Below are 24,640 nucleotides of genomic sequence, written 5' to 3' on the forward strand. Positions count from 1 at the left end.
TTCTTTCTTGTTCACTAATAGCTAACCCTATAACTATCATAGTTACAGCTGCTTTCATACATGCTGCATGAATAATCTTATTATCCATAACAAAAAAAATGAAGTTTTCTGCTAATAAAACCTAAAATTTTGAGAAAATAAACATTAAAAAAGCATATAAAATATTTACATAATCAATATAATAAATTACAAAATTATGCTAAAAAAAGTTAATTCCCAAAAGCAAACAATGCCTTAAAGTATATAATTATATAATGAATTATGTATCCCAAAACAAACAATACAATAATTTATTAATGAATTCTATATATAAATATTTCACGGTCTCAAGTTTTCTACCCAAACCATTTCAGTTTTTCATTACTGTGAATCATCATCATCATCATCATCAACGCACATAATATTTCACGGTCTTAAGTTTTCTACCCAAACCATTTCAGTTTTTCATTATTGTGTATCATCATCATCATCAACGGACATAACATCACTATACATCATTATCAATGCACATCACACACATAAAGCATAGGAAACGCATATCATCAACTCATCAACAGAGAAGGAAAGCATTTACAGGAAAGCATAAGAGAAAAAGAAGGAGAGCCAAAGGTAGCAGATTTGGGAAAAGGATAGATTTGGGAAGGGGACAGATTTGAGATTATCTTCTAGAAATAAGGGTGCTTTGCCATCGGGTGGGTCGGGTTCTACTAGAAGAGAAACAATTAAGGAAAATGAGAGGAAGATGAAGAGATGAAGTGGAATTGAAAACATATCTTTTCTATTAAACAAAAAGAGAAACAAAGCATAGGTTTGCTGTGTTTTTTTTCACAGCATAAGAGAAAAATGTTTTGTTTGGTTTCTGTGAAAAAAACACAGTAAACCCAATTTCTGTGAAAAAAGCACAGCATGGAAAAAATGGGTTTGGGTTTATTGTGTATGGGTTTGTTGTGTTTGGTTTCTGGGAAAAATACAGGGGTTTGGGTTTGTTGTGTATGGGTTGGCTAGGTATTAGAAAAGGAAGGTATAGGTAGTATATCGAATGGCGAAGAGAGGTGGCTCGGCAGGGAAGGAATAGGAAATCTCGTCAAGAATGATTTATTTGTTGGTGAAACGAAGGGCACATCCGACTTAAGTGATTCTCTTAGTTTGTTGTGTTTGTGTATGGGTTTGTTGTGTTTGGTTTCTGGAAAAAATACAGGGGTTTGGGTTTCCTGTGGTTGGATGAGTTGCTTTGTTTAGTTTAGTTTTTGGGAAAAATACAGAGCATGGGTTGCAGCTAATTAAACAAGATAAACCATGAAAAAACACAGCAAATTATATCACAAGATTTATGCCATTATTATAACTACAGATTAAAAATAAAAAGGATGAAAACATAAGATAAATAAACATTTGAGGAAAAAAAGTTACCTGGAAGAAGAGCTGAGAGATGCTTCAATTGTTCTGTAAGAGATTTGAGAGAGAGAGAGAGTTAGGGATTTGTATTTTAGACAATACTCATTATGTTTTTTTGTCAACAAAGAAAAGTGCTTTCCTTAGAATAAGGAAAGAAAAACACTTTCAAGCCATAAAGCTTAACTTTTTTCTTTGACCAGAATTCAGTTTCCTTGACCAATTTTTCCTTATGTTATACCAAACATAGGAAAGTGAAGAAAATAGTTTCCAAGAAAATGAATTCATGGAAACAAACAAGGCATCAATATTAAATTATAAGATTGTAAGCAAAAAAAACACATCAAAAAAGTGGCCCAAAAAAAATATCTAAGTAAACTAACCAAACCTATCACTCAAGTCCTAGGATTGGGGTAACCTGATTGAAATGAAATTGAAGAAAATCATAAGCCCATGAAAAAATAAGTGAAAAAAATTATATTAACTCGTATTAATTTTTCAAACCAATTACCCAAATCACTAAAATGAAAGCATCATGTTTGAAAAAAAAATCATAGAATCTAATTCCTAACAAATCAAATATCAAAGGATAAAATTAAAAAAATAATTCATTATATAAAAGGAATAAAAAAATATAGCAATAAAGAGAATGGTTATAAAATTTAAGATAATAAATAAATGAGAGCACAACTTATAATTTTGAATTAAAAGGAGAGATGGAAAAGAAAAATCAAATTCATGAAAGGATAAAAAACAAAAGAATAAGGACCGAGTATAAAAAAAAATCATAATTATGGATTCAATAATGAAATTGAAGACAAGTCAAAATTTGCCAAGAGAGTCAAGTACAAAAATCACAAATAAAAAAATAAGAACCAAAGTTGAAGTATTAATGAATGAGACGACAAATCTGAATTTTTAAATGGCCAACGTGAATTTTAGGGGTAGAAGAGAGAAAAGAAAGTAATCAAAGGTCATTGACAACATACCATCACTAAACGATGAAAGAAAACGTCTTGATGCTTCCAATATCATCATGAAAGTTGTCATTTGAATGCTAGGAGACGTTGCATATGCCACCCATAAGACTGTCTCTCACCCACTAACATGTGTAACTAGCCTTGTATGAGTACACGGGGGAGGATTATTGCTTTGTCATAAGCAATCGTGTTACTAGCTTACAAGATAAATTATTTAGGCAGGCATCCATCCATTCAAACTTGTGAAACAACACATTCAGGTAGGCCTCGCACCAATAACATGTATCATGAAGAATTTAGTTGTGCATTGCACTAATAATTTATAAAATAGAGAATCCATAATGGTGTTACGACAATGCTTAAACATTGTTTATAGTGCCACATTTGTAAGAACAAAAGTTGTAGTTTTTTAGAAAATGAAAGAGGATCGATTGGCTTTCTAGCATCATTATGTTTGGCTTTGGCTACCCTTTTCTTTTTATTTTGAATTGGACTCAATTGGACCTTTTTTCATCTTCTTGATTTTAACCTCTTTATCTTCTTTTCTTTTCTTTTCTTTTCTACTTAGTTATGATTGTGTTGTTTGGTTAGACCTATATTGTTCGATTGAGCTTGTTATCCGGTTGGGCTATGATTGTTTAGTTGGCTTCTCTTTTTGCATGTTGTTCCATTGGCCTTCCTTTGCTTGCATCTTGTTTGGTTTCAACCTTTTTTTTCTCCTTATCTTCAAGATTAATTTTGCAACTCTATCAATAAAAAAAAATAAACTAAAAGGGAAAGGTCATTTGAATAGTAGTCATTTACTATAGTTATACAATTAGATTCACTATGTATTGCAATGGTGATTTTATGATTTTACCCCTTAATCTAAAAATATTTTGGCCTTGTTGATAAGTTAGTAAAGTCTTTTTTTTTAATGAACATGTAGTGATATAAATGCCATTAGAGATAAGAAATAACAACAACAAACAACTAGTCTTCTTTTGTATTCACAATTAAGTTACTAAAATGCATTTGACACAAAAAAAAAAAAAACTTGCCTTCAGCCCGAGGTTATTTTTGTTTTTTTCTATATATTTTTGGGTATTTTCTTGTTTTATCGAGGGCAATTTGATCTTTTAATCAAGATTAATTAAAATATAAAAATTATGATATATATGTTGCACAAGTCAGCATATAGGAGGTGTTCGTGCACCTTGGGCAGCATGTATGGTGTCTCCCAATGGTACAACTTGCTTTTTTAATTTATTTATTTTGGAATTATTTTTCTTTTCGATTTAACCTTTCAATTAAAAAAATTTTGTTTCTCTCTAGTTTATTTTTTATTTTGATTTTCACCCTTATTCTTTTACTTACCATTATTTATTTTAGATTTTTGCGTGTGATTAACTTATTTCCCTTTTCATTCTTCAACATTTATTTTGCTAGAGATCATGCTTCGTCATTTTTTCATGTATGATGCTTCTGATCTAATAACTTGGGTCATTAGTTTGAAAAGTTAATGTGGATTGACATTTTATTTATTTATTTATTTGATTTAATCATTCGACATTAGTTTTTTTAAAAAAATCATCTCAATGGTTTTCTTTGATTTTTGTTTTCTAAGTTATCATGGTCTCGTGATCTAAATCATGGATTTTACAGGTTAACCCAGGTAAGCTCGCCTTTTATTACCTAGGTTATATGTTCATCACACTATCTCAGGTTGTCTCGAGCTTGGTTTTTTCATTTATTTTTATCAAGTGTCTTACTTCCATGTATTATTTTTTTTCAAGATATCATGTGCTTTTTTATATAAAAATTTGTTTATATGCTATCATTATTTATTATTTTATTATCTAATTAAAATAAAATTAATTTATTAAACTCGGCTGATACTATAACCTAAGTTGTTGATTTTTTAAAAAAACTTATTTGAAATATACTTATGATATCTATATGTGATTTTTTAAGATAAAAAATATAAATTTGCGATGTAGCGCAAGTATGTGTTATTTTACCGAGGAGGGTCCATATTCAACAAGTGAAGGCCAATTCCTGTCATTATTGCCATGAATTAGGCTTCTCCTAGGATGACCTAACAGGGGCGCAGGCTATAATTACTTGGACTTCGGTGGCTTCATGGTGACTTGATTATTTCCGTAAAAGTATAGAACAATTACTTTTTTATTTTTTAACATAATTATATGAAATTTAGTCAAGTCATCAGAATACAAGTAACAGTTATTAACATTAACAAAAACCTAAAATTAGAAGGAACTTTATTGTACAAAACACAAAATATTATTATTATAATAATATAATGATAAAATTATCATTGAGCTACAAGATATTTAAACTAGATATCGTGGGTAAAATAATCTTTTTTACCAAGATACAATTATTTCCTACAAATTATTAATAGCTAGATTAGTCATTTCATGTTTTTTTTTCACTTAAAAACAACTAATTTAGACTTGGAATAATAATAATAATAATAATAATAAAAAGATACCTTTCAATTAGGGGCACTGTGGTCTTTTCAATATTTTTAAAAATAGTTAAATTACTTTATTACCCTTCAAGACAAAATCAATTAAACTCTCTTGCATAGCACGCGTCACTAAATGGCTGCCCTCCGTGCTTTTTTGGTGATGTGTGCAGGGTCATATGGAAACTAAACACCATATTTTCACAACGGTATTTGACAGGTCTCAACATTCTCTCCGTGATAAGACAGCGTGTGCGCCAAACACACATCTAGTTTGGTGCAAAAAGACATTTGTTTTCCCTATTTTCTTTCTTTACCTCAAATTTCACACCAACCTTTTTAAAATTTTAGATCAGCCTTTTTAATTTTTTTTCCCTGATATTTGATCCTTGTTTTTTTATTAATATTTATTTTATTTTGAATGATCTATAAAATCATAATTCTTTTTTAATTTCACCATATTTTATATTTTTTTTTATCTTTCAAATTTAGTCATCATTCTTTTAATTGCTATTTTTTTGTTTGTGATTATTTTTTAAATTAATTTTTTTTACAGTTTCATCCTCTTTGAGTTTATTTTTCCTATCAAATTTGATTTATGTTCTTTTTATTTCTATTGTTTTTTTTATTTTAGAAAAAAATTATGAATTCCATCCCCTTCCATTTTTCTATCGTTTAAATGTGGTCCCTATTGTTTTTTATTATTGTTTGTTTTGTTTCAGACCTTTTTAAAATTGATATTTTTATGATTTCATCCTCTTTGAGTTTATTTTTTCTATAAATTTCATTCTTATTATTTTGATTTACTATGATAAATTTTTTAAATTAGTATTTTTTTTTTTCTAATTTCATCATTAAATATTAAATTAATTGGTAATTAACTTTTTTGATTAATCTCAAGCCTAGCATTGCACAACTTACAAGTTTTAGAGAATAGCCTAAGTTTGGAAGATTAGTTAGTGTTTTCTTGATTTTTTTTTTTAAGATCATGTTTTTTTTTTCATTTTCATTATTTAGAATTTATTCATTCGAAAGCTAGGGTCCATCATTTTTATTTAGGGAGTGGGAGTGTTTAGGAAGGCGGTGCAAACCGCATTCCCAGAATTTTTGATTTTTTTTTCTTAAATATATATATATATATATATATATATATATATATATGTGTTTTAGATCGTTTTGATATGCTAATGTCAAAAATAATTTGAGAGAAATTAAAAAACTTTATTTTGATGTATTTCTAAGTGAAAAACTACTTTGAATCGCTGCCACCACCACAATCTCAAAACAAGCCCTTATTTGTTTTCTGTAGAATTTCTCACTAATTTTTTTAAATAACCGGAGTTATCTCAGGTCTTTTTATTTTTTATTTTGTTTTGATTTTTTTTTGCTAGATTTTAAAAGTTATGATTTTCTTTTTATAATTTCATCATTCAATATTTGCAATAATTGTTTTTTGAATAATTTATAAAATTAGTATTCCTTTTTCAATCTCACCCCTTCAATTTTTAAACTTTCAAATTTGGTTTTTATTTTTCCATTGCTATTTATTTTGTTTAAAATAATTCTTAATTTTTTTTTTACTATTTCAACCTTCTTAACTTTTTTTTTTTCATATTAAATTTGATTTTCATTCTTTTGATTAAATGAATTGATAGTATGATAGTAACAAATAAGTGCATCAAAATAATTTAGTCTTTGAATGAGTATTGATTTGGATCCACAAATACATATTACAGGCTAATCAGTCTTGAGTAAGATTTGATTATGAAAGATATTAACTAGTTTAATCTTTTTTCAAGTTAGAAATAATAATAAAGTGCATGTTATATATTTCACCAACTCACATGTGTGTGTGGAACTTTAAACAAGTCATGAGAAGTAAAATTCAAATGAAGTATCAATTCTCAACCTGATTATATAGTTAATGCTTAATCGAGTTAAAGAATTGATCTTTTATTAAAGAAGAAATAGCTCAAAAGCACAACCTATAATTGAGTATTGCCAAACAACAATAGATAATTAAATAATAATAATAGTAATAAAAATTAAAATGATTAGTATAAGCATATAGAGCACTTGTGTTGTAGTTAATGGATTAACATTTTAAAATCAAGAGATCGTATGTATAAATACCAAAGAAAATCAAGTTTTAACGCAATCAATGGCTAAAACATAGATCTCATTAGAGCATATGCTCATTCTAAAGGAAAGGAAAGGACATGAAAAGTTAATTAAAGGGTTGATAATAATTTTTGCAACTTCTAAAAAATATTTATTACCCAAAATATATAAAAATTCCTAGAAATTAAATCAAAATTTTTTTTAACTAAAAAGTAATTTTTTAATGACCAATTTTCCTAACAATAAGTAAACATGAGAAAGTTTGGAAAATAATTTTAAAAAAATTGCTTTTCATAAAACAAAAAAGGCTTAAATTGAAAAATCAAGCATGTAACATATATCTGATATTTTGTCTTCAATGATGATTTCTTTCTTTTACATACATCATTTTCTCACTCTTTATGAACCCAAATCACCAAATTAAATACAATTTAATCAATTTCTCACACAATTCCTTCTTTTTCAGACACTAATTAAGGAGGAGTAGTGAAGGTTTTGCATATATTATCTCTATGGAATTCTAGGGTTTTGGTGGTGCAATAATTCTCTCTTATACAAATGAGAGAATTTGGGGGGTTTTATTTAATTGATTCATGCACTAATTCTCTTATATATTGCTTACTTTTTTTTCTATAAATTTATAAAAAAAATTATAGAGTTTTTGTTTTTCACTTTTATTTCTTTTTTGCAGTGATTAAGCATAGGATTTTCTTTTTTTTAGAATTAGGTTTTTTTATTATATCTGTTTCTCTTCCACTATAATAACATGTTTGCTTTGCTTTTTGTAAATTATGTGAAAGTGAACAGATTTACAAATAGATTGTAAGAACTTTAATACACAATCACATGTGCGGATAAGGTGATAATTGGGCTAAGTCTTAATCTTATAAGTACCAGAGGGTGTCTAAGAACTAGTCTAAGATGCAAGCAAGAATCTTTAAGGTTAACTAAAAACTAGGTTGTGATCAAATTTTGATTTTTTGTCAAAAATCTTGATAATTTCTTTTAATATTAACTTAAATATATTGTAGAACTCTACTTTCATGAACTTGAAGGATCAAGAGTGGTGCCCCTAAAAAATCTTTAATGGGGAAGCTATCGACAACTTCAATATATTATTCGTGGTGTTTGTAAAGATATTTCTATTTTTTAAAGCAAACGTCTTTACCAACAATGCTAATGGGTGAAATAATGAGAAAAATTATATCAACAAATCAATTTGCAAGAGAAATTGTAGTAGTTGTTGCTTGCTAAACTAAGAAAACTATCTTAAAGATGTTAAAACTCTAGCGACCCAACAAAGAAAACGAAGGCCTTATCCCACCAAATTTAAATCTAGAAGGAAGAAGGAAAAACAAACTAAACTACAGTTTATTCTATCATAATTGATATTTTTTTTATTTTAATTTATTGTTTAACACCTAATTCTTGTCTAAATTCTTTCAATTATACGAAAATATATGAATGAAAATTAAAATTGCATTCAAGATATTTAATGAAATATCAAATTTTAGTTCTTTTTTTAGTTTGATGATAAAGTTGTAGTATTAATATTATAAAGGCTCTTTAGTCATTAAATGAAAATAATAGCAATCTTGTAAATATTCAAATATTGTTTTTGTTGATTTGTTTTGGGAGCATCATACAAAAGATGTAAAATGTTACACATGCTATGAAGTTCATGTTGTAAAGTGTAAACAATAATTAAAAAAAAAAACAAGAAAATATAAAATAGACCAAACTATAAAATGATAAAAGTGATTTTTCCACGAATTTACTAGGTTTAACATAGGGTGAAATAAAAAAAATGACTAAAACATATAATTGTTAAAAGGCTAGAAAAAAAAAAGGACTAACTCATTCTTGTAGCATTAATTCAGTGTATGAATATTTTTTGACATTACAAATACAGTGCATTATGTGAGTCACATTTTTTTTTTGACATTGCAAATATTATGCATGATGTGAGCTAAAATAAATTATTAGGTTTAAAATTGTGTTAACGTAACATAATAACATCTAAGGATTAAATTAAAAAAGAAAAATAAACAAAAATTTACGAACACAAAACATATGATTATTAAAGGGCTGGTAAAAAAAAGAACTAATTCTTGTGCACTATAACAACTAACAATACACATGAGTCATGGTCCATGATCAAATGAATAGTAAAAAACCCTTGCCTTTTAGTTTATTATACTATATCGGTGGCTCGCGATATGTTGTGGATCTAATAAAAAATCTGAAATGCAGAAAAAAAAAATATCATGGCATTGCCAACTTGTTTTTTAAAGAGCATTTTTTTTAAACTATAAACACAAAATCTAATGTATGTGTTTAATAAAATAGTGTGAGGATTATATGCACAAATAAGTGTGAAAAGAGATTCCAACTTAAATTAAAGAGCAAGTCATGAAGTTCAAAAATATAAAAAAATAAAGATACACAATCAGAAGGCGGGTTGTGTAACTGGTCAGGACTTTGTTTGACTTAAAACAAAATTTAAAGACTCCATATTTTTTTCAATATCAAGGCAACAACATCTCGGATTGACATGAGTCGCCCTTGATTAACTTACCAAACCCATGACTCAATTCATGGATCTAATTGGGTTTAATAACTTTATTTCTCTAAAATTATTTTTATTTAATTATATGATAATAAATATAGACAATCATAGTAAAGCAATTGAATGAAATATAAAAAGAATGATTATGATAGTCTGCACAAAAAGAATGTTTGCCAATACAAAAAAAGAGAATGCACATGCATTTCCAATGGGTTTTTTTTAAATAAAAAAAAATATAAAAAAACTAATGTATACATTTAACTAAATAAATCAAGTTAATTATATGTGCTAATAAATAACAAGTTGAACTAGAATTTTTAACAATATTAATAATCAATAGTCAACTTAGGTTGAAGATTAATTTATGATTCTTAAGATAACTTGCATAAAATATAAAAGGATGAAAAACACACAAACTAAATGATAGAGATATGATTAGTTCCTTGATTATGTCGTGAGCCGACCTAATTTCTTTCAATTTTAAAAAAAGAATGCTAAGGTAATGCTAACATTCCTAAAAAGATCCAAGACTTAGATCATTGATTCAATTAAGTTTAATCAATTTAGTTAATTTAATAATACTAAAAAAAATACAATGGTAGTAAATGACGTGGAAAACAAACTAACAAAAAAAAAGTACAGATATAGCTAGGACTATCTTGGTTAGCATGTTAAATATGTGACTTGGATGTAGTAATTCTATTGAAAGGAAATTGAATAAAACTATAAAGCTCAATTATTAAACAATCCAATGTTTTAATGATAAAATTGAAAAAAAAAAATTATTTTTAAAAAGCAATAAAAAAACTTTTGAGTCAAAATAGATTAACTCACTAACTCCATGATAATGGGTATTAGATTAGGATGACTCCATAGAAAGGAAAGCAAAAAAAAAAAAAGCACGACGACCAACTTCTTAACCAAGTCAAATACTAAAAGATAAAATTGAAATAAAAAAAATTAATTTTTTTAAATTAAATATTGAAGAATCTTATTGATAATAAAGAAGAAATTAAATAAGAACTCAATAAACCTACAGTAACTAAAAAAAAATCCAAAGCTTAATTTTTAGTAAAAAAATATTGAATGATGAAATTGAAGAAAAAAATAGAATCTAAAAAATGATAAAAAAAAAAGTAGCAAAAAGTCCAAAAGAAAAAAAAATAATGGAGCTCAATCTCTAATTAAATAAATGTTGAAAAATAAAAATGAAAAGATATGAGTTTAAAAAAAAAAAAAAACTCAATCAAACCTAGATCAATCTCCTAAACTCAAGTTAGTCTCCAAAATTCAAACTATTAAATTTTAAACCAGGGTATAATTAAAAAACTCAATTCCTAACTTATTAAATATTAAATAATAAAATAAAAAAATTAATATTAATTTCACTGTGTTTAAAAATTAAAAAGATAAAAAAGCTTCTTTACACAGGTTTAATATATTTTTGCTTTAAAAAATAATCTAGTTATTTTACCCTTAAAAAAAAAACCAATTTATCCAAATATACTTGAAAATTATCAATGGGCCATGAGAAAAAGATCTTATAACGATCTCATTCTTCTGGTCCACAATAAATTGTGACTTGGTATACATCGACTGATGACTTTGAGTTGTTATTATTATTATTATTTTTACAGGAATTGTTCATTGAAAGATGACGGCACCTTAGAATTGGAAAATTATAAAAAGGCAAGTCGGTGTACTTTATGCTCAATCATGTGAATCATCATATTATTTTGAAAATCAGCGTGGAGCCCCCTTCCCTATTTTCTTTATTAAATGGTTCACATGATCCCAAGCAACAAGTGTCCGTAAACAAAATGCAAAACGACACCATGCAATTAAACAAAAAGCAACGAGGTACTACCACCATTATATATATATATATATTATATATATATATATATATATAGATATATATATATCATGGCTGTGTCTTTCTCTCTCCTTTGTTATCCTCATCTCGAAACTATCCACGCTACAATTACTATCAAGTCCTTTTTCTTTTCCAAGAAAAAGTAGGCCACAAAAAATACAATGGCAGTATTTTTAAAAAAATTAAAATTATTTTTATTTAAAATTAAAAATATTTTAAAAGGTATCTGTTAGAAATGATTATTCCCAATTTATTTTGATTTAATTTTTATTTATAAAAACAATAAATTAAAATTTTAAAAATATGTAAAAAATCAAAATCAATTCTAATCAACTGATTTCAATTATTCTAAATTAAAAATCAAACACAACCAACCGGTTTTAATTTGATTTGGTTATTTTATATTAAAAGTTGAAAATTATATTATTTTTAGGTTTTTTTGGTATTTTATTGAGTTTTTTCTGTTTGATTCGGTTCGATTTATTTTTTTGATTTCAAGATATAAAATTGAAACCAAACAAAAACTGAAATTTTCAAAAATTTTCTAATTAATTTTATCCATTTTTTCATGATTTATTTAATTATTTTTTATTTTTGTCAGTTTATCTGTTTTATTTTTACTCACCCCAGCCTGCACAGTAAATATATATCGGATGCTATATGCTCACGAGGATTGGAACCCAAAAAGCCAGTGGTAAAGGGTTGAAGAATAGTATAATTCTTTTCGTTGTCTCGGAAAGAGAACTTTTTAGACTTTTGGATTATTTTAGAGGGCGTAAGAGCTCGGAGCTTACAAACTAGTTGTAGCTAGGCTTGCAGGGAGTTAGAGCACAAGCGTACAGAGTAGTTAATCCTTCCTCCAGCTCCTCACGACTCTCCTTCTCTCACCTTCTCTCTTCTTTATTCTCTCTGCCTCTTTTTTGAACTTGCAGTTCTTGATCTGGCATCGATTCTTTCTTATTCTTTCCAAGAAACGAACAGGGTTCTGTTCTGGATTGGCAACATCTCACACCCACAGGTATGTCTGTCTGTTGTGTTTTTTTCATGTCCGAGGAATTTGGTTTCTTTCCTTTCTTTTCTACAACTTACTGAAGCCTGTCTCATTGTTGCTAGAGAAGCAATAACTGTATATAAAGGATTCATTTTTCTTGATTTATTTCATTTATTTCTTCGTGAGTTCAATACATAACCAAACAGAAACCAAAAATCTGATCAAAAGAAATCAAATTAGTAAAACCCACCCGCGCGCGCGCACAAAAAACCAGACTGATGCAGGCAGCGCACTTTTTCTTTTTTTTATTTCTTGATAAATTCTGTTTCAGTAAAGAACCTAGTTTTTTTTTTTTTACTTGTGTTAAACAATTGTGGAAGCAAGTGCAGATGGTTCTATAGGTGTCATTTTAAGGTGTTAATTTTTGTGCCTTTGCATTTGGTTGAGTGGTAATAAATGCCTGGAAAGGGAAGGTGGGGTTGATCTCAAAATCAATTTTAGTCTCCCGAAATTCCGTTAATTGAGGTTTAAAGTTTTCATTCATCTTGACGGGGTGTTGTTTTGATCTGAAGGTGGTTCTTTGCAGCAAGAATATAGTACATGTTAGTGAAAAATCTGATGGAACAAAAGCAATTGGATTTTAATCAGCCGCTTCTATCAGTGAGGAGGTTCTCCTCAACAGCATCCACCAAAGAAGCCAAGATCAAAAGGAAAACTGATGATGCTCTATCCAGAATACCTCCACCTGTTTACAAATCAGAATTGAAATCAGGTCCCCTGAGGAACCCTGGAACTGTTCCTTTTGTATGGGAGCGAAGTCCAGGAAGACCCAAGGATGAAAGCAAACCACCAAACCGGGCTCTTCAACGGCCCCCTGTTGCCCCAAAGCTTCCGCCCGGCAGGATTTTGAATGATCAACAGCAAGCTTCAGTTAAAGGTTCTGAAGGTGCTAAACTAGCTGATCGTTCCCAAACAAGAAATGGCCATTGCAGTTTTCAAAATGAAACTAAAGAAAAAATTTCCAAGGAGGCAATAAAGGATGCGTCGAGTTCTGGTTCAGAAAGTGGAGAAGAAGCTTATGCAGATGCACGTGATATCCTGTCACGTAGTGAATCGTTCTTCTTGAACTGCAGTATAAGTGGCGTGAGTGGCTTGGATGGTCCGGATTTGAAACCTTCTGAGGCTTTCTTTGCAGATCAGCATGGTCAAGATTTCATGATGGCTCGTTTCTTGCCTGCAGCAAAGGCAATGGCTTCAGAGACACCTCAATGTTTTACTAGGAAGCAACCCGTCGTGCGAGAGCTACCGAGACAAATAGCCAAGGCAACAAGTGTGGAAAGGCATCCTCTAAATCGATATAGTCCAAACAATATACCAAATTATGCTCAAGCAGATGCAGTGGAAGATAGTGAAGATGAGGATCATGATGATGACAGACCCGATGATCCATCACTTAAACTTTGTGGGTTGTTGCCTCAGCTATGCTCACAGAATTCGCTTTGCTTTATGAATCCTGTACTAGGGATGAGAAAGCAGGTCCAGGTACCCATTTCTTCAGTCTGTGCAACGAAGTCTGGGTCTTCAAATGCTGCTTCTCGTAATTTCACTGCACATGAGGTATTCAAGTCCTCTCTTCATTTGTTATTTATCTTCTTCATTACTTGAATGTTTCTGTCTTGCAACCATCATGTTAAAGGGATAAGTTATTTTTAGCACTCTGTGTTTCTATAGCATCAGAGGAATGCCATGTATGAGAAGAGAGAATCCATCAGAATTGCTTGCAAAACTGAGAACAAAAGGCTGGATGAATCATCTGCGTGCAAGGGTTGGCATGGTAAAGTGGCATCACCCACTGACAGTCAATTTCCTCAACCAGTCCATGAAGAACAAAGATGCACTGGGATTCCTGATAAATGTAGGAATTCTGGGGCAACTGACTTTATTCAATGTGCAAAAGGCGGCACAATTTTTCGAGAATTATTGGCCGATGAGAGCAGAGAATGGGAATCAGTCTCTGCAGTTTCCGTGGCTGAGAAAACTCTGTACATAGATTCTATGCATATGGTAAAACCTCAAAACTCTAATTCAAGTTCTTCTGATGCTAGAGGCTTATCTGAATGCTCAAAGGATGACGTGGAGATACTTGTAAAGAATAGAGAAATTGAAGAAACTGATGATGTGGATTCGTCACTTCTGGATTCCAAGCACTTGAGTACTGTGGGTGAGAAGAAAAAATTGCGACCTGATAGTTTGGAGTCTGTCGATTCCTGTTTTCTATCGTTATCTGACAAATCCATTGATGATGTGCACATGGCTGTGATGGATGGTTCCCGACAGGATAAAGACAGCATGCAGGTTTCTAACACAATGACCAGCCCGAAAGTGGACAAAGATGTGAAGATTGACTTAGAAAACCGATCAGATAAAAAACTAGGTAACCTCGAAAGTTCTCATGTCTTTATTCAGGATTCAAATGGAGAAGTGGCTGGTAATGGCAGGATTGATTTAGAAAGCCAAAAGTGTACAAAGTTAAGCAATAAAGAGAGTTCTATTGGCTGCTATACACAGCTACTTCTTCCCCCACCTCTGCCAAAATCTCCGTCAGAGTCTTGGCTAAAGCGTACTCTACCTATTATTTCCTCAAGGAATTCGTCCTCAAGGTCTCCTCTTGGTATGCATTTACATTCTAGAGTCCAAGCTTCCAAAACATTCTCCGGTGACCCGAAGTGGGAAACAATTGTCAGGACCGCTAATCTACAGCATGGGCATTTGCGCTTTTCCGAGGTAAATCATGTAGCTTGTCTCCTCCCTGTTTAACTCCTTTGTTACCTGACTGGTTGTGCTTACACACAATTTCTTTTATTATCAGGATTTGCTTACACCAATACCGGAAACTTAGAAGACGAGGCTCCTCAAGAGTCCGATGGCGCCGGCATTTACTTTGCTAGAGTGCCACCGTTACTGGTCTTGATGTTCTGTAAAATATTTGCCATGTCCATATCTTTCTCTCCCAAGGTGCTCCTTCAGTTCTTTAAGAGGATACATTTCGCAACCGGAAATCAAAATCCCCTGCTCTTATCATCCAATAAGAAGCCACGCCATGTTATTTCCTTGTAAATCTTGTCAATTTACTTGCACAGAAAAAGATACTGTCCACACGTTTATGTATCATTCCTGTATATGTAGGGCTTATCTGTAAAGCTTTGGAGATTCATTTGTTTCTGTGATAAAAGGAGTGGAGGGGGGGTCTGCTTTGTACATGATCTGTTCTTCACGTCTTCGATTCAAATAATGTTATGAAAAGAGATACTGTTGAGGCTTAGCTTGCAGGGTTGTTGTTGTGTAAAATACAGTTACATGAGGCTGTGCTAGCAAATGGCCTGCCCCTTGCTGCAGGTCCGTCCGCATAATTTTAGTGTTTTAATTCACAATAATTAATTGTATTTTTAGTTTTTCTTTCATTTGTCTTTCCAATGTTTTATGAGCAGATCATATACTTTTCAAATTCTGAACACTAAATTGACAATCAATGATAAAATCTATAATTAGGTTTCAAACTAAATGTTTCTTCTATTGAATTCAGGATTTTTATGGTTAATTCCAAAAACATGGAAAACAAGAATAAAACAAATGATTTAAAAATATTAAAAGAACTAATTTTGCACAGACTAATAAAAAGTGTTTTAAAGTGTGATTCTGTTGTTTTTTAAAATTTTTTCATTTAAAAATATATTAAAATAATATTTTTATTATTATTATTTTAAAAAAAAATTAATATTAGTATATCAAAATGATTTTAAAATATTAAATTAAGATAAAAAAATAAATTTTAAATTTTTTTAAATTATAAAAACAAATAGGATTTTTGGACATGTTAAGATTCAAATATGGAAAAACAAAGCAGATTGATTTTCGCATATCATCTATTTACGAAAAAAACAAAAAGAACACTATTGTTTCAATTAAACATAGTGTTTTTCCTCGTAATTTAACTTTTGATTTATTAATATTAAAAAATAAATTATAAAAAATAAAAAATAATATTATTTTAATATAAATCATTTTAAAAATAATCTCGTTACAATCACCCCGACAATATCTATCTCTCAAAAAGCAAAGTTGCCATTAAAATCAGTACAATTACTTGCGTACGATGAGAAAGCTTGTAATAATAAGGCTAACCATAATTGAATCACAAATCATGCACCAATATTGATGCAAGTACTGCACATGTTATGGTAAGAAAAAGCCTTAATGAAAAACAATAAAAAAACAAACAAACAAACATGTCTTAACTTTTAGAACACCAATTGAATATGGCCGTGTCTTCAATACTCGCAACATCATCATGCTACAGCTCTTTTCATTACTAAGGCACGGAAATACCTTTGAAATGACTTTAAAAGCTTTCTAAACTCCGGGAGACTTTTTTTATTATTGTTTATTAAGATAAACTAGTTGGTCACCCGTTAGTTAATTTTTTTAATGTACTACAAGGATATTTAGGCAATCATGATATTTTTAAAGAAATAAAAAATTTAATTCGTATCATTAACTTAATTAAATCCAATAAAATTAATTAATGTAATAATCTGATTTGAAATCTTAAACAATGATGACAAATAAACTACACAAAATATTTAGCAATTATTAACTAAAACAAATAAAATATTGATATTATACTTAAAAGAGAAGAAATAAAAATAGTTAGAGACTTCTGTCATTTCATTGTGGATATTGCCAATCATTAAAAACAATAGCTACTTAATAAAAAATTTTTTTAAGGGTAGTAATGTAAATTGACTGCCATCAAAATATAGAATATTCATCGTGTGCCTAATCAATTTAAAAATCCCTAAAATATTCTTATTGCAAAGATGATTCTACCATTAACTATTAGCTTATCAAATGTTTTTCAAATGGTAAGAAAGTGAAAATATTGTTCCCATCCACATGTAATGTGTCTAGGTGAATAGTGTTTTCACCTTTTTTTTGGTTTGTTTTTTTATTTTAAGTGACATTTTTATAAATATTAAATTTGATATTTGATCACAGAGAAATTACATTGAAAAAAAAAAGATCTTTTGAAGTTTTTTTCATAAATATTTTTTATTCGTATACAAATTGAGTTTTATTTGTTCTCTAAGACAAATTAAAAATCTCACCTTGTTTTCTTGGTGTATATATGATTCTAATATCTTGTATCATCAATCTTAGTAATGGTTAGCCCCTTCGAAGAAATTGAAAACAATCCCATCAAAACTTCTATTTATCCACACTGCCATATGCATATACATGTACATATGTATATGTATATGTATATGTATGTATGCATGTATAAAAAAACCCATCTCATGTTACACTAATATCAAAGTAATATAATTTATTAGAAATAGAAAGAAACAGAAAAGAGAATAATTTATACTACCATTTTCCGAATTTCAATATTTAGCATCTAATAAAGCATAGCAACAGGGCATCATAAGTTTCATTCAATGTTTAATACTTTTCAGGGTAGGCTAGGCGACATAAAAAAGTCCGAGAGAAATAATAAATATATTTTGTCTACATGGTTTCAAGAATTACAAAATAAAAATAAAAATCATCAATAAAATGGGTTTGGGCTTCTGGTGGGGCCTTAATTGTACAATCCATTTGGTTTGATTTTACAGTTTACATTTATGGTTGGCTAAAAAATAACAGCAAAATTTTCTTGGTGGACCCTCGACCGGACTCAGGCCCATATGCTAGTTGCATCAATACATTCTATTGGGGTTCTCCCTGCGGTGTTTCTTTCCATCAGCACTGCTCTGTAGATTCTTAATGCTTTTGCTTCCAGTGGAATTTCCTCAGCTATCGGTCCTTGGAAAATCACTTCAGAGAAACCTTCTTTCTGTCCAAATCTTGATCTGGGAGTCACAACGAGTTTAGGCCTGCAAGACAAGTGGGTTTCATTTTAAACATGGCTGTGGTCGATGTAATCAAATCATGCCTTGATTCCATTGCCCAAGTAAGGTTTCTTTTCTGGTCAATTTTGGTTTCTAGATCTTAGTTATTGGGTGTCATTGAATCATTTTGTTTTTCTTCAGTTACAATTCTGATTATATGTTTCTGAATTTTATGTTTGTTGGTTAGATATCAGAGCATGTTGAGGGTGCCATTCTTTATCTCGATTCTGGATGCACGGAAAGTTTCCAATTCGCTGGAGCATTTCCTGTGCTACTCAAACTTGGAGTGAGAGCTATTTGCAGCCTGGAAAACATGTGTTCGCTTGATTCGGTCAGCATTTGTTTCAAAATATATATATAACATCAATGGAGTAAATCGACATTTTCATTTGCTTTGTTTGATAGTTCTGATCATCAAGTTCATGCCGTTTAGTTCTCCCCAGAAGCTTTAAACTAAAACCAACTCGCTCAGCAGAACTTGTTTCCTTCTCTTGTCTCTGAATTAGGCTGTGATACTAATCGTAGAAAAAGATGGAATCAAATTGACGAAACAAACTATAGTTTTTTTCTTTTTAATTACAGTATAATTGTTTAATGTTGAACAATCTCAAAGCTCAAAGAAACGCTTCTTGTATATGAAAAATGCACCAATAGTTAAACATTTTTACACTCACATCACATACACCTGTTGGCTGTGTGTATCCATGTTTGATCTATGATCAATTTGGACGTTGCCAAGTTACTTTTCTAACTAAGATAAAGCTATCTCACTGCCGCATGTCATGTTATTTCTTCCTTTTTTTGTTTTTTTTAATTTCAAGTCTCATGCAGCACTTTTGCACATGGATTCTTTCTCTAGGTGGTTAATTGGAACTCAAATTCCGATCCTGCATTGAAAATTGTGGTTATGACATCTCGTCTACTAAGCGATGCACATCGATATATTCTACGTTGCCTGAGTACACATAAAGGTGTTCATCAATGTACAGTATTTACATCTATCTCTGAGGTATTTCTTTGGAATGCAACAAAAATTAAGCCTCAATCCCAAACTTCTTATATTTGAGAGGATATCTATGGATTCTACTTATAATTTGCTAATTTGCCTTGTGAGGTTAAATCTTACTAAATGCTTTGCCAATTGTAGCTAGCCCAATCAGCTTACCCTGATTCACCTCTGGGACCGGATGCATTCCATGAGTATGAAATCTTGCTTCTTCAAGATTATGAGGAGATTGTGAAGAAGAATCAGAAAAAAGCTTCACACCCAGAGGTCAGCAACTTCCAGGAAAGTTTAACCTTTGAAGATGAAGGATGGTCACGGCTCACATCCAGTGAAGAGGATGTCTCTCACTCTGAAGCTACTTCAAGTGGGAAATATTTTTTTGGAGATAGCCATACAGAATATTTAGGGAAAAAATTGGTCGTTTCGGTGCATCACTTTCCCATGATTTTGTGTCCCTTTTCTCCTAAAGTTTTTGTGTTGCCTTCAGAGGGTTCAGTTTCTGAAGCATACTTGTCAGCCAAACATGAGGATTCTCTTAGCCCTGGATTGCCTCCTATAAGTACTGGAGTGCCTCCTGATGGTGATGATGTTCCTCCTGGGGCCCTTCTTACAGCGCATTTTCTTTACCATCTGGCTGCTAAGGTAGCGAGTGTGCATCTTCTTAAACACATGCAAGTTTATTTTCCTCCTTCAGTGTACACTAGTTTATTTATTATAGATATTTTCCTTGAGAGTTTTGTGCAAATACCTCTATAATCACAGTGTTCTTTTTCTTTATATTATCACAGTATAAAAAACATTGGATTATATGAAAGCTGAGATGATGAAAACCCTGGCAATTTTATTTTATTTTCTTGTTTCAAAGGGATGAAATCTCTAAAGCACATTTAGAGTTATTCTCCGTGAACAATCTTACTTCTTTCAGAACTGAAACTGGTAAATTCCAGAAGCATTTTTCCTTTAGGAAAAAAATAATGTTAGTCAAGTATTCTCATTATGGAAAGCATTTCTCAGGCATGTTCTTGACTGGCAGCTGAGTACAGTTTGGAGGCAGGATCATAAGTGATTTTTGTATGTGCTCTGGCAAAGTTCTTTTCAGCAGAAATTGCATCAAATCAATGTTTTCTGGGTGTTTTTTTGATGGTTTTGATATGGAATGTCAAAACCTTAAAAAAAAAAAAGGAGACATCAATTTGATGCATTTTCAGCTAGAAAGCACTTCGCAAGGTATTGCCAAATACACAATCATTAAAGTAGGCTGTTGTTGAAATCTTACAATTTATGGGGTTTTCTAAACTATATTAAAGCTTGGAATGCAAATTACAAATCATCTCTCCAATTTCTTTCCTGCATTTTTTTGGTTACTTACTGTGACATCATTGACAGTTCAGTGTAACAGCTTTGGTTTTGGTTTTTGAAATTTGCAGATGGACCTGAAAACGGAAATATTTTCCCTTGGTGATTTATCAAAGACTGTTGGGAAGATTATGACAGACATGTCAAGTCTTTATGATGTGGGGCGCCGTAAACGTTCTGCTGGGCTGTTACTCATTGATCGCACATTTGATCTCCTTACTCCATGCTGCCATGGGGATTCACTTGTTGATTGTATGTTTTCATCTTTGCCCCGAAGAGAAAGAACAACATCCAATTCCTCCATGAAAGGCTCAAAAACCCAACTCAAACTTGTTCCTTCTAGCCTACAACGTGCACCTCTTGATGTTCAGATACCACTTGGAAAAATATTACAAGAAGAAAAATCCGATACAAATGATTCTCAGCTTGCAGAAAGAATTGAAGCTTTTCTAGGTGGGTGGGGTGCCTGCAATTCTTCTCCTGAAACTGTGGACTTGGTAAATCTCTGCAATAAAGTTCATGATGGGAAGTCTTTTCTCTCTGAGATTCAGCTGCTAAATGGATCCTTTGTTTCCACTGAAACATTTCGTGGAACACCATATATGGAAGCTATTTTGGACAGAAGAACAAAAGATGGAGCATTGCTGGTAAAGAAGTGGCTTCAGGAAACACTACGTCGGCAAAATATCACTGTTAATGTAAAAATTCGTCCTGGTTTTGCTACAAAATCAGAGTTGCAACCTATGATCAGAGCACTGGCAAAAAGCCAGTCATCATTAATCAGAAATAAAGGAATAATTCAGTTAGGAGCAGCTGTACTTGTGGCGCTTGACGAATTACATAGTACCAGATGGAATGCATTTGCCAGTGCTGAGAAAATATTGAGTGCCACTGCAGGAGATACAAGCCAGAGTCTTGGAGCTCAAATTGGTGATCTTATCCATAAGAGTACCATGCTGGGATCAGATGGAGACAAGAAAACAGAGCATTTGCAAGGGTTACTTTCTTTTAAAGATGCTTTGCTCCTTATGACAGTGGGATATATATTAGCTGGTGAGAATTTCCCTACATCTGGGTCTGGTGGCCCATTTTCTTGGAAAGAGGAGCATTTTCTAAAGGAAGCTATTGTGGATGCGATTCTCAAAAATGCACCAGTGGTGAAACTTAAGTTTCTCGATGGTCTAACAGAAGAGCTTGAGGCTAACTTAAACAGAAAAAAGTCTGAAGACACAATAGAAGCATCGTCTGATCTGTTAGAATTTGATGATGATCAATGGGGCAAATGGGGTGATGAAGAAGAAGATGATGATAAGAAGGATAAAAAACAGGCATATAGTGACATGCAGCTGAAGCTGGAGTTGCTTGACAGGGTGGACAACCTTTTCAAATCTCTTCACAAGTTATCTACTGTTAAGAGGAATTTATCACTGCGAGAAGGGACATTTTCTTCGGAAAGTAACTTCACTGGTGATTCTGACTCAAATAAGAGTTTAATCTATAAGCTTCTGACCAGAGTGTTGGGAAAGTATGATGTACCCGGCTTGGAGTACCATTCCACTACCGTGGGGCGACTTTTTAAAAGTGGATTTGGAAGATTTGGTCTTGGACAGGCAAGTTCCGATCTCGTAAATTCTAAATATACTTAATGAATCATGATACATATTCTGAACTTTATTTTTGGATTCTGCAGACAAAACCAAGTCTGGCCGACCAAAATATCATTATGGTTTTTGTAGTTGGGGGCATCAACGCGGCTGAGGTATGGATTTTATGAGCTTTCCCAACTTTTGTACCTCCTGTCATCTCTCTCTCTCTCTCTCTAAACGAAACAATTAAGTCTGTCCTGAAAAAATTTAAGGTTCGGTGACTAGCTCACCATCACCATTATCCTCTCTTATCTTTCTTAAACGCGTTTTTTAATTGAACATTTGGTATCATAGATTACTTGCATGTTAACAGCTTCATGTTTTTCCTGTAGAAATATAGCTCTCAAAGTAATTGAAAGCTAAAAATTAACCATTTTTTTCCCCTGTCTGTTGAGAAGGTGCGTGAAGTTCAAGAGGCATTATCTGAGAGTGGAAGACCCGACGTAGAGTTGATTCTTGGTGGAACAACATTCTTAACTCCTGACGACATGCTCACCTTACTAATGGGGGACTCTAGCTACATGTGATTCTGTAGAACAGTTCTTTGACTTATTAAAGATAGATCCAAAGAAAATAAGAGGTAAAACTCATTTTTTACGCCATGGGCTTTCATCAAATTATCAAAAAGCCCCTTCATTTTCACTTTGGTCAATTGAGTTTCTGTATTTTCGATTTCAATCAAGTGAACATAGCATACCAAAAAAAAAAAAAAAAGGCACTCAATGAAGGAGTGAGTGATGATGATATTAACGAGAATAAAAGGGTAAGTTAATGATAATGACTCAAACAGTAAAGAAGACTACTGACATAAATTTTCAATTTTAATAAATTGTATTTAATTGGCTGAAATGAAAAATACGAGGGCTCATTTGATCAAATTGATAGTAAAACGGCTCGTTTGATGAAATGGTGAAAATGCAGGGTGCAAATAACAAGTTTATCTGAAAATAATGTGTTGTCTTGCAATTTCCATCTTCACTCAGCACATTATGGATTTTCTTTTTCGAATTTAGTTTCATCTTGTCATTGTCAGAATACTCTTCAAAATTGAGTTTTTTTTTTTTTTTTTAAATAATAATAATAATGCAAGCTGGTAAAAGTTTTGATCAAATGAAATATGTTATAAAATTATTTGAAAAATCATGATTCAAAATATTAGTTTTGTAACAGTAGATATTGAAAATGACAGTTGTTTCAGAAATCAAATGTACATGTTTAATGTAAATTAATTAACTTATAAAGTTAACACAAGTCAAGAAATAAAATATGAGATAAGTTGATATGACATGAAAAAAAAAAAAGGAAAAGAAAAAATTGGGTTCATCGTGGACATACCAAGATTCTATTTTTTACACACTTTGTACTATTATAAAAATTAGAGAAGATGATTTTTAAAGACCATTGAATGAGGTCATAATTGATTAGTAATTTTGTTTTAGGATAATTTTTAGGTTTTGGTTAGCTCCAATCAAAATCACTAATCAACTATGATCTTCTTTGGTGATCTTTCATGGACGCGGTTAGAATTATCTTGTTGATATCTTTTTAATTGTATCATGTGTGTAAAAAGAGAGCCTCGGTATATTCTCAATAACCCTTCCTTTCTTTCTTTCCCTTTCCCTTTTCTTTTATTTCTTTCTCATATCATTTCAGCTTATCTTTCATCTTATTTTTTATCCAATAGATTTTGAATCTTATATCTTGACCATTGGATCTTCATAGAATTTTATGTTGATTTTTGTATATGTTAATTTCACTTTTGATTTCTTGAATAGACAATCGTTATTTTCAATAAAAGTTGTTAAAAAGTCAATATTTAAAATCATGGTTATGTTAAAACTGTGTTGTTTTTTAATTTTTTTTTGTGCATCATTTTCTTAATATTTTTTACCAATTGTGTTAAAAGGGTAAAATACCCTCCAATGAGGGGTGGGGCAGTTGACCTAATCAGTAAAAGTGTTTAAATTTTTAATATTTCTTGAAGTTTATGCATTTTTTAATTAATATTATAATCAAATAATTATTTTCAAAAGTTTGTCAATAAATAATTTAAAAAACTCTTTAACATAATTTAAAAGCTATCAACAATATAAAATAACATACATAAAAATATAGTTGTTAGGAATATAATTGTTGAAATATAACTATTATAGTATTTGAATTTTAAAAAAATGATTCAAAATAATCAATTTAAAAAACAATAATAAAATATTTTTGGCTTTCTGTTTTTAAAAGCATGAGTGTTATAATATTATTTTTTTTACAAAGTTAACTAAAATTTTTTT

At 30.7% G+C, this 24,640-nt stretch overlaps 2 protein-coding genes across 4 annotated transcripts; both read left to right on the plus strand.

Annotated features, from left to right (window-relative positions):
* Positions 1 to 12,081: 12,081 nt before the first annotated feature.
* Positions 12,082 to 15,860, plus strand: LOC118041813 (uncharacterized). Of its 3 annotated transcripts, none has more exons than XM_035049309.2 (4): positions 12,082 to 12,426; positions 12,972 to 14,016; positions 14,137 to 15,183; positions 15,269 to 15,860. In XM_035049309.2, exons 2-4 carry the CDS (start codon positions 13,000 to 13,002, stop codon positions 15,296 to 15,298), a joined length of 2,094 nt encoding a protein of 697 aa, XP_034905200.1. In that variant the 5' UTR covers positions 12,082 to 12,426; positions 12,972 to 12,999; the 3' UTR covers positions 15,299 to 15,860. The 3 variants fall into 3 exon arrangements, with proteins under 3 accessions (XP_034905200.1, XP_034905199.1, XP_034905198.1); XM_035049308.2 differs by having other exon boundaries at positions 12,986 to 14,016; positions 14,131 to 15,183; XM_035049307.2 differs by having other exon boundaries at positions 12,083 to 12,426; positions 14,131 to 15,183.
* Positions 15,861 to 18,167: 2,307 nt separating this feature from the next.
* On the plus strand, positions 18,168 to 23,033 carry LOC118041812 (sec1 family domain-containing protein MIP3). Its single transcript, XM_035049306.2, has 7 exons — positions 18,168 to 18,409; positions 18,535 to 18,678; positions 19,207 to 19,356; positions 19,495 to 19,995; positions 20,781 to 22,319; positions 22,400 to 22,468; positions 22,754 to 23,033. Exons 1-7 carry the CDS (start codon positions 18,362 to 18,364, stop codon positions 22,880 to 22,882), a joined length of 2,580 nt encoding a protein of 859 aa, XP_034905197.1. The 5' UTR covers positions 18,168 to 18,361; the 3' UTR covers positions 22,883 to 23,033.
* Positions 23,034 to 24,640: the final 1,607 nt, after the last annotated feature.

This window comes from Populus alba, chromosome 14 (genome assembly GCF_005239225.2).
Source record: "Populus alba chromosome 14, ASM523922v2, whole genome shotgun sequence".
NCBI classification, from domain to species: Eukaryota; Viridiplantae; Streptophyta; class Magnoliopsida; order Malpighiales; family Salicaceae; genus Populus; species Populus alba.

Bases quoted from the DNA above. Each gene is read 5' to 3' on its own strand.
- LOC118041812 (XM_035049306.2), top strand. From the start codon at position 18,362: ATGGCTGTGGTCGATGTAATCAAATCATGCCTTGATTCCATTGCCCAA. The intron at 22,320-22,399 runs GCAAGTTCCGAT...TGGATTCTGCAG, and splicing joins GAAGATTTGGTCTTGGACAG to ACAAAACCAAGTCTGGCCGA. The intron at 22,469-22,753 runs GTATGGATTTTA...TCTGTTGAGAAG, and splicing joins GGGGCATCAACGCGGCTGAG to GTGCGTGAAGTTCAAGAGGC.
- LOC118041813 (XM_035049308.2), top strand. From the start codon at position 13,000: ATGTTAGTGAAAAATCTGATGGAACAAAAGCAATTGGATTTTAATCAG. The intron at 14,017-14,130 runs GTATTCAAGTCC...GTGTTTCTATAG, and splicing joins GTAATTTCACTGCACATGAG to CATCAGAGGAATGCCATGTA. The intron at 15,184-15,268 runs GTAAATCATGTA...TTTTATTATCAG, and splicing joins GGCATTTGCGCTTTTCCGAG to GATTTGCTTACACCAATACC.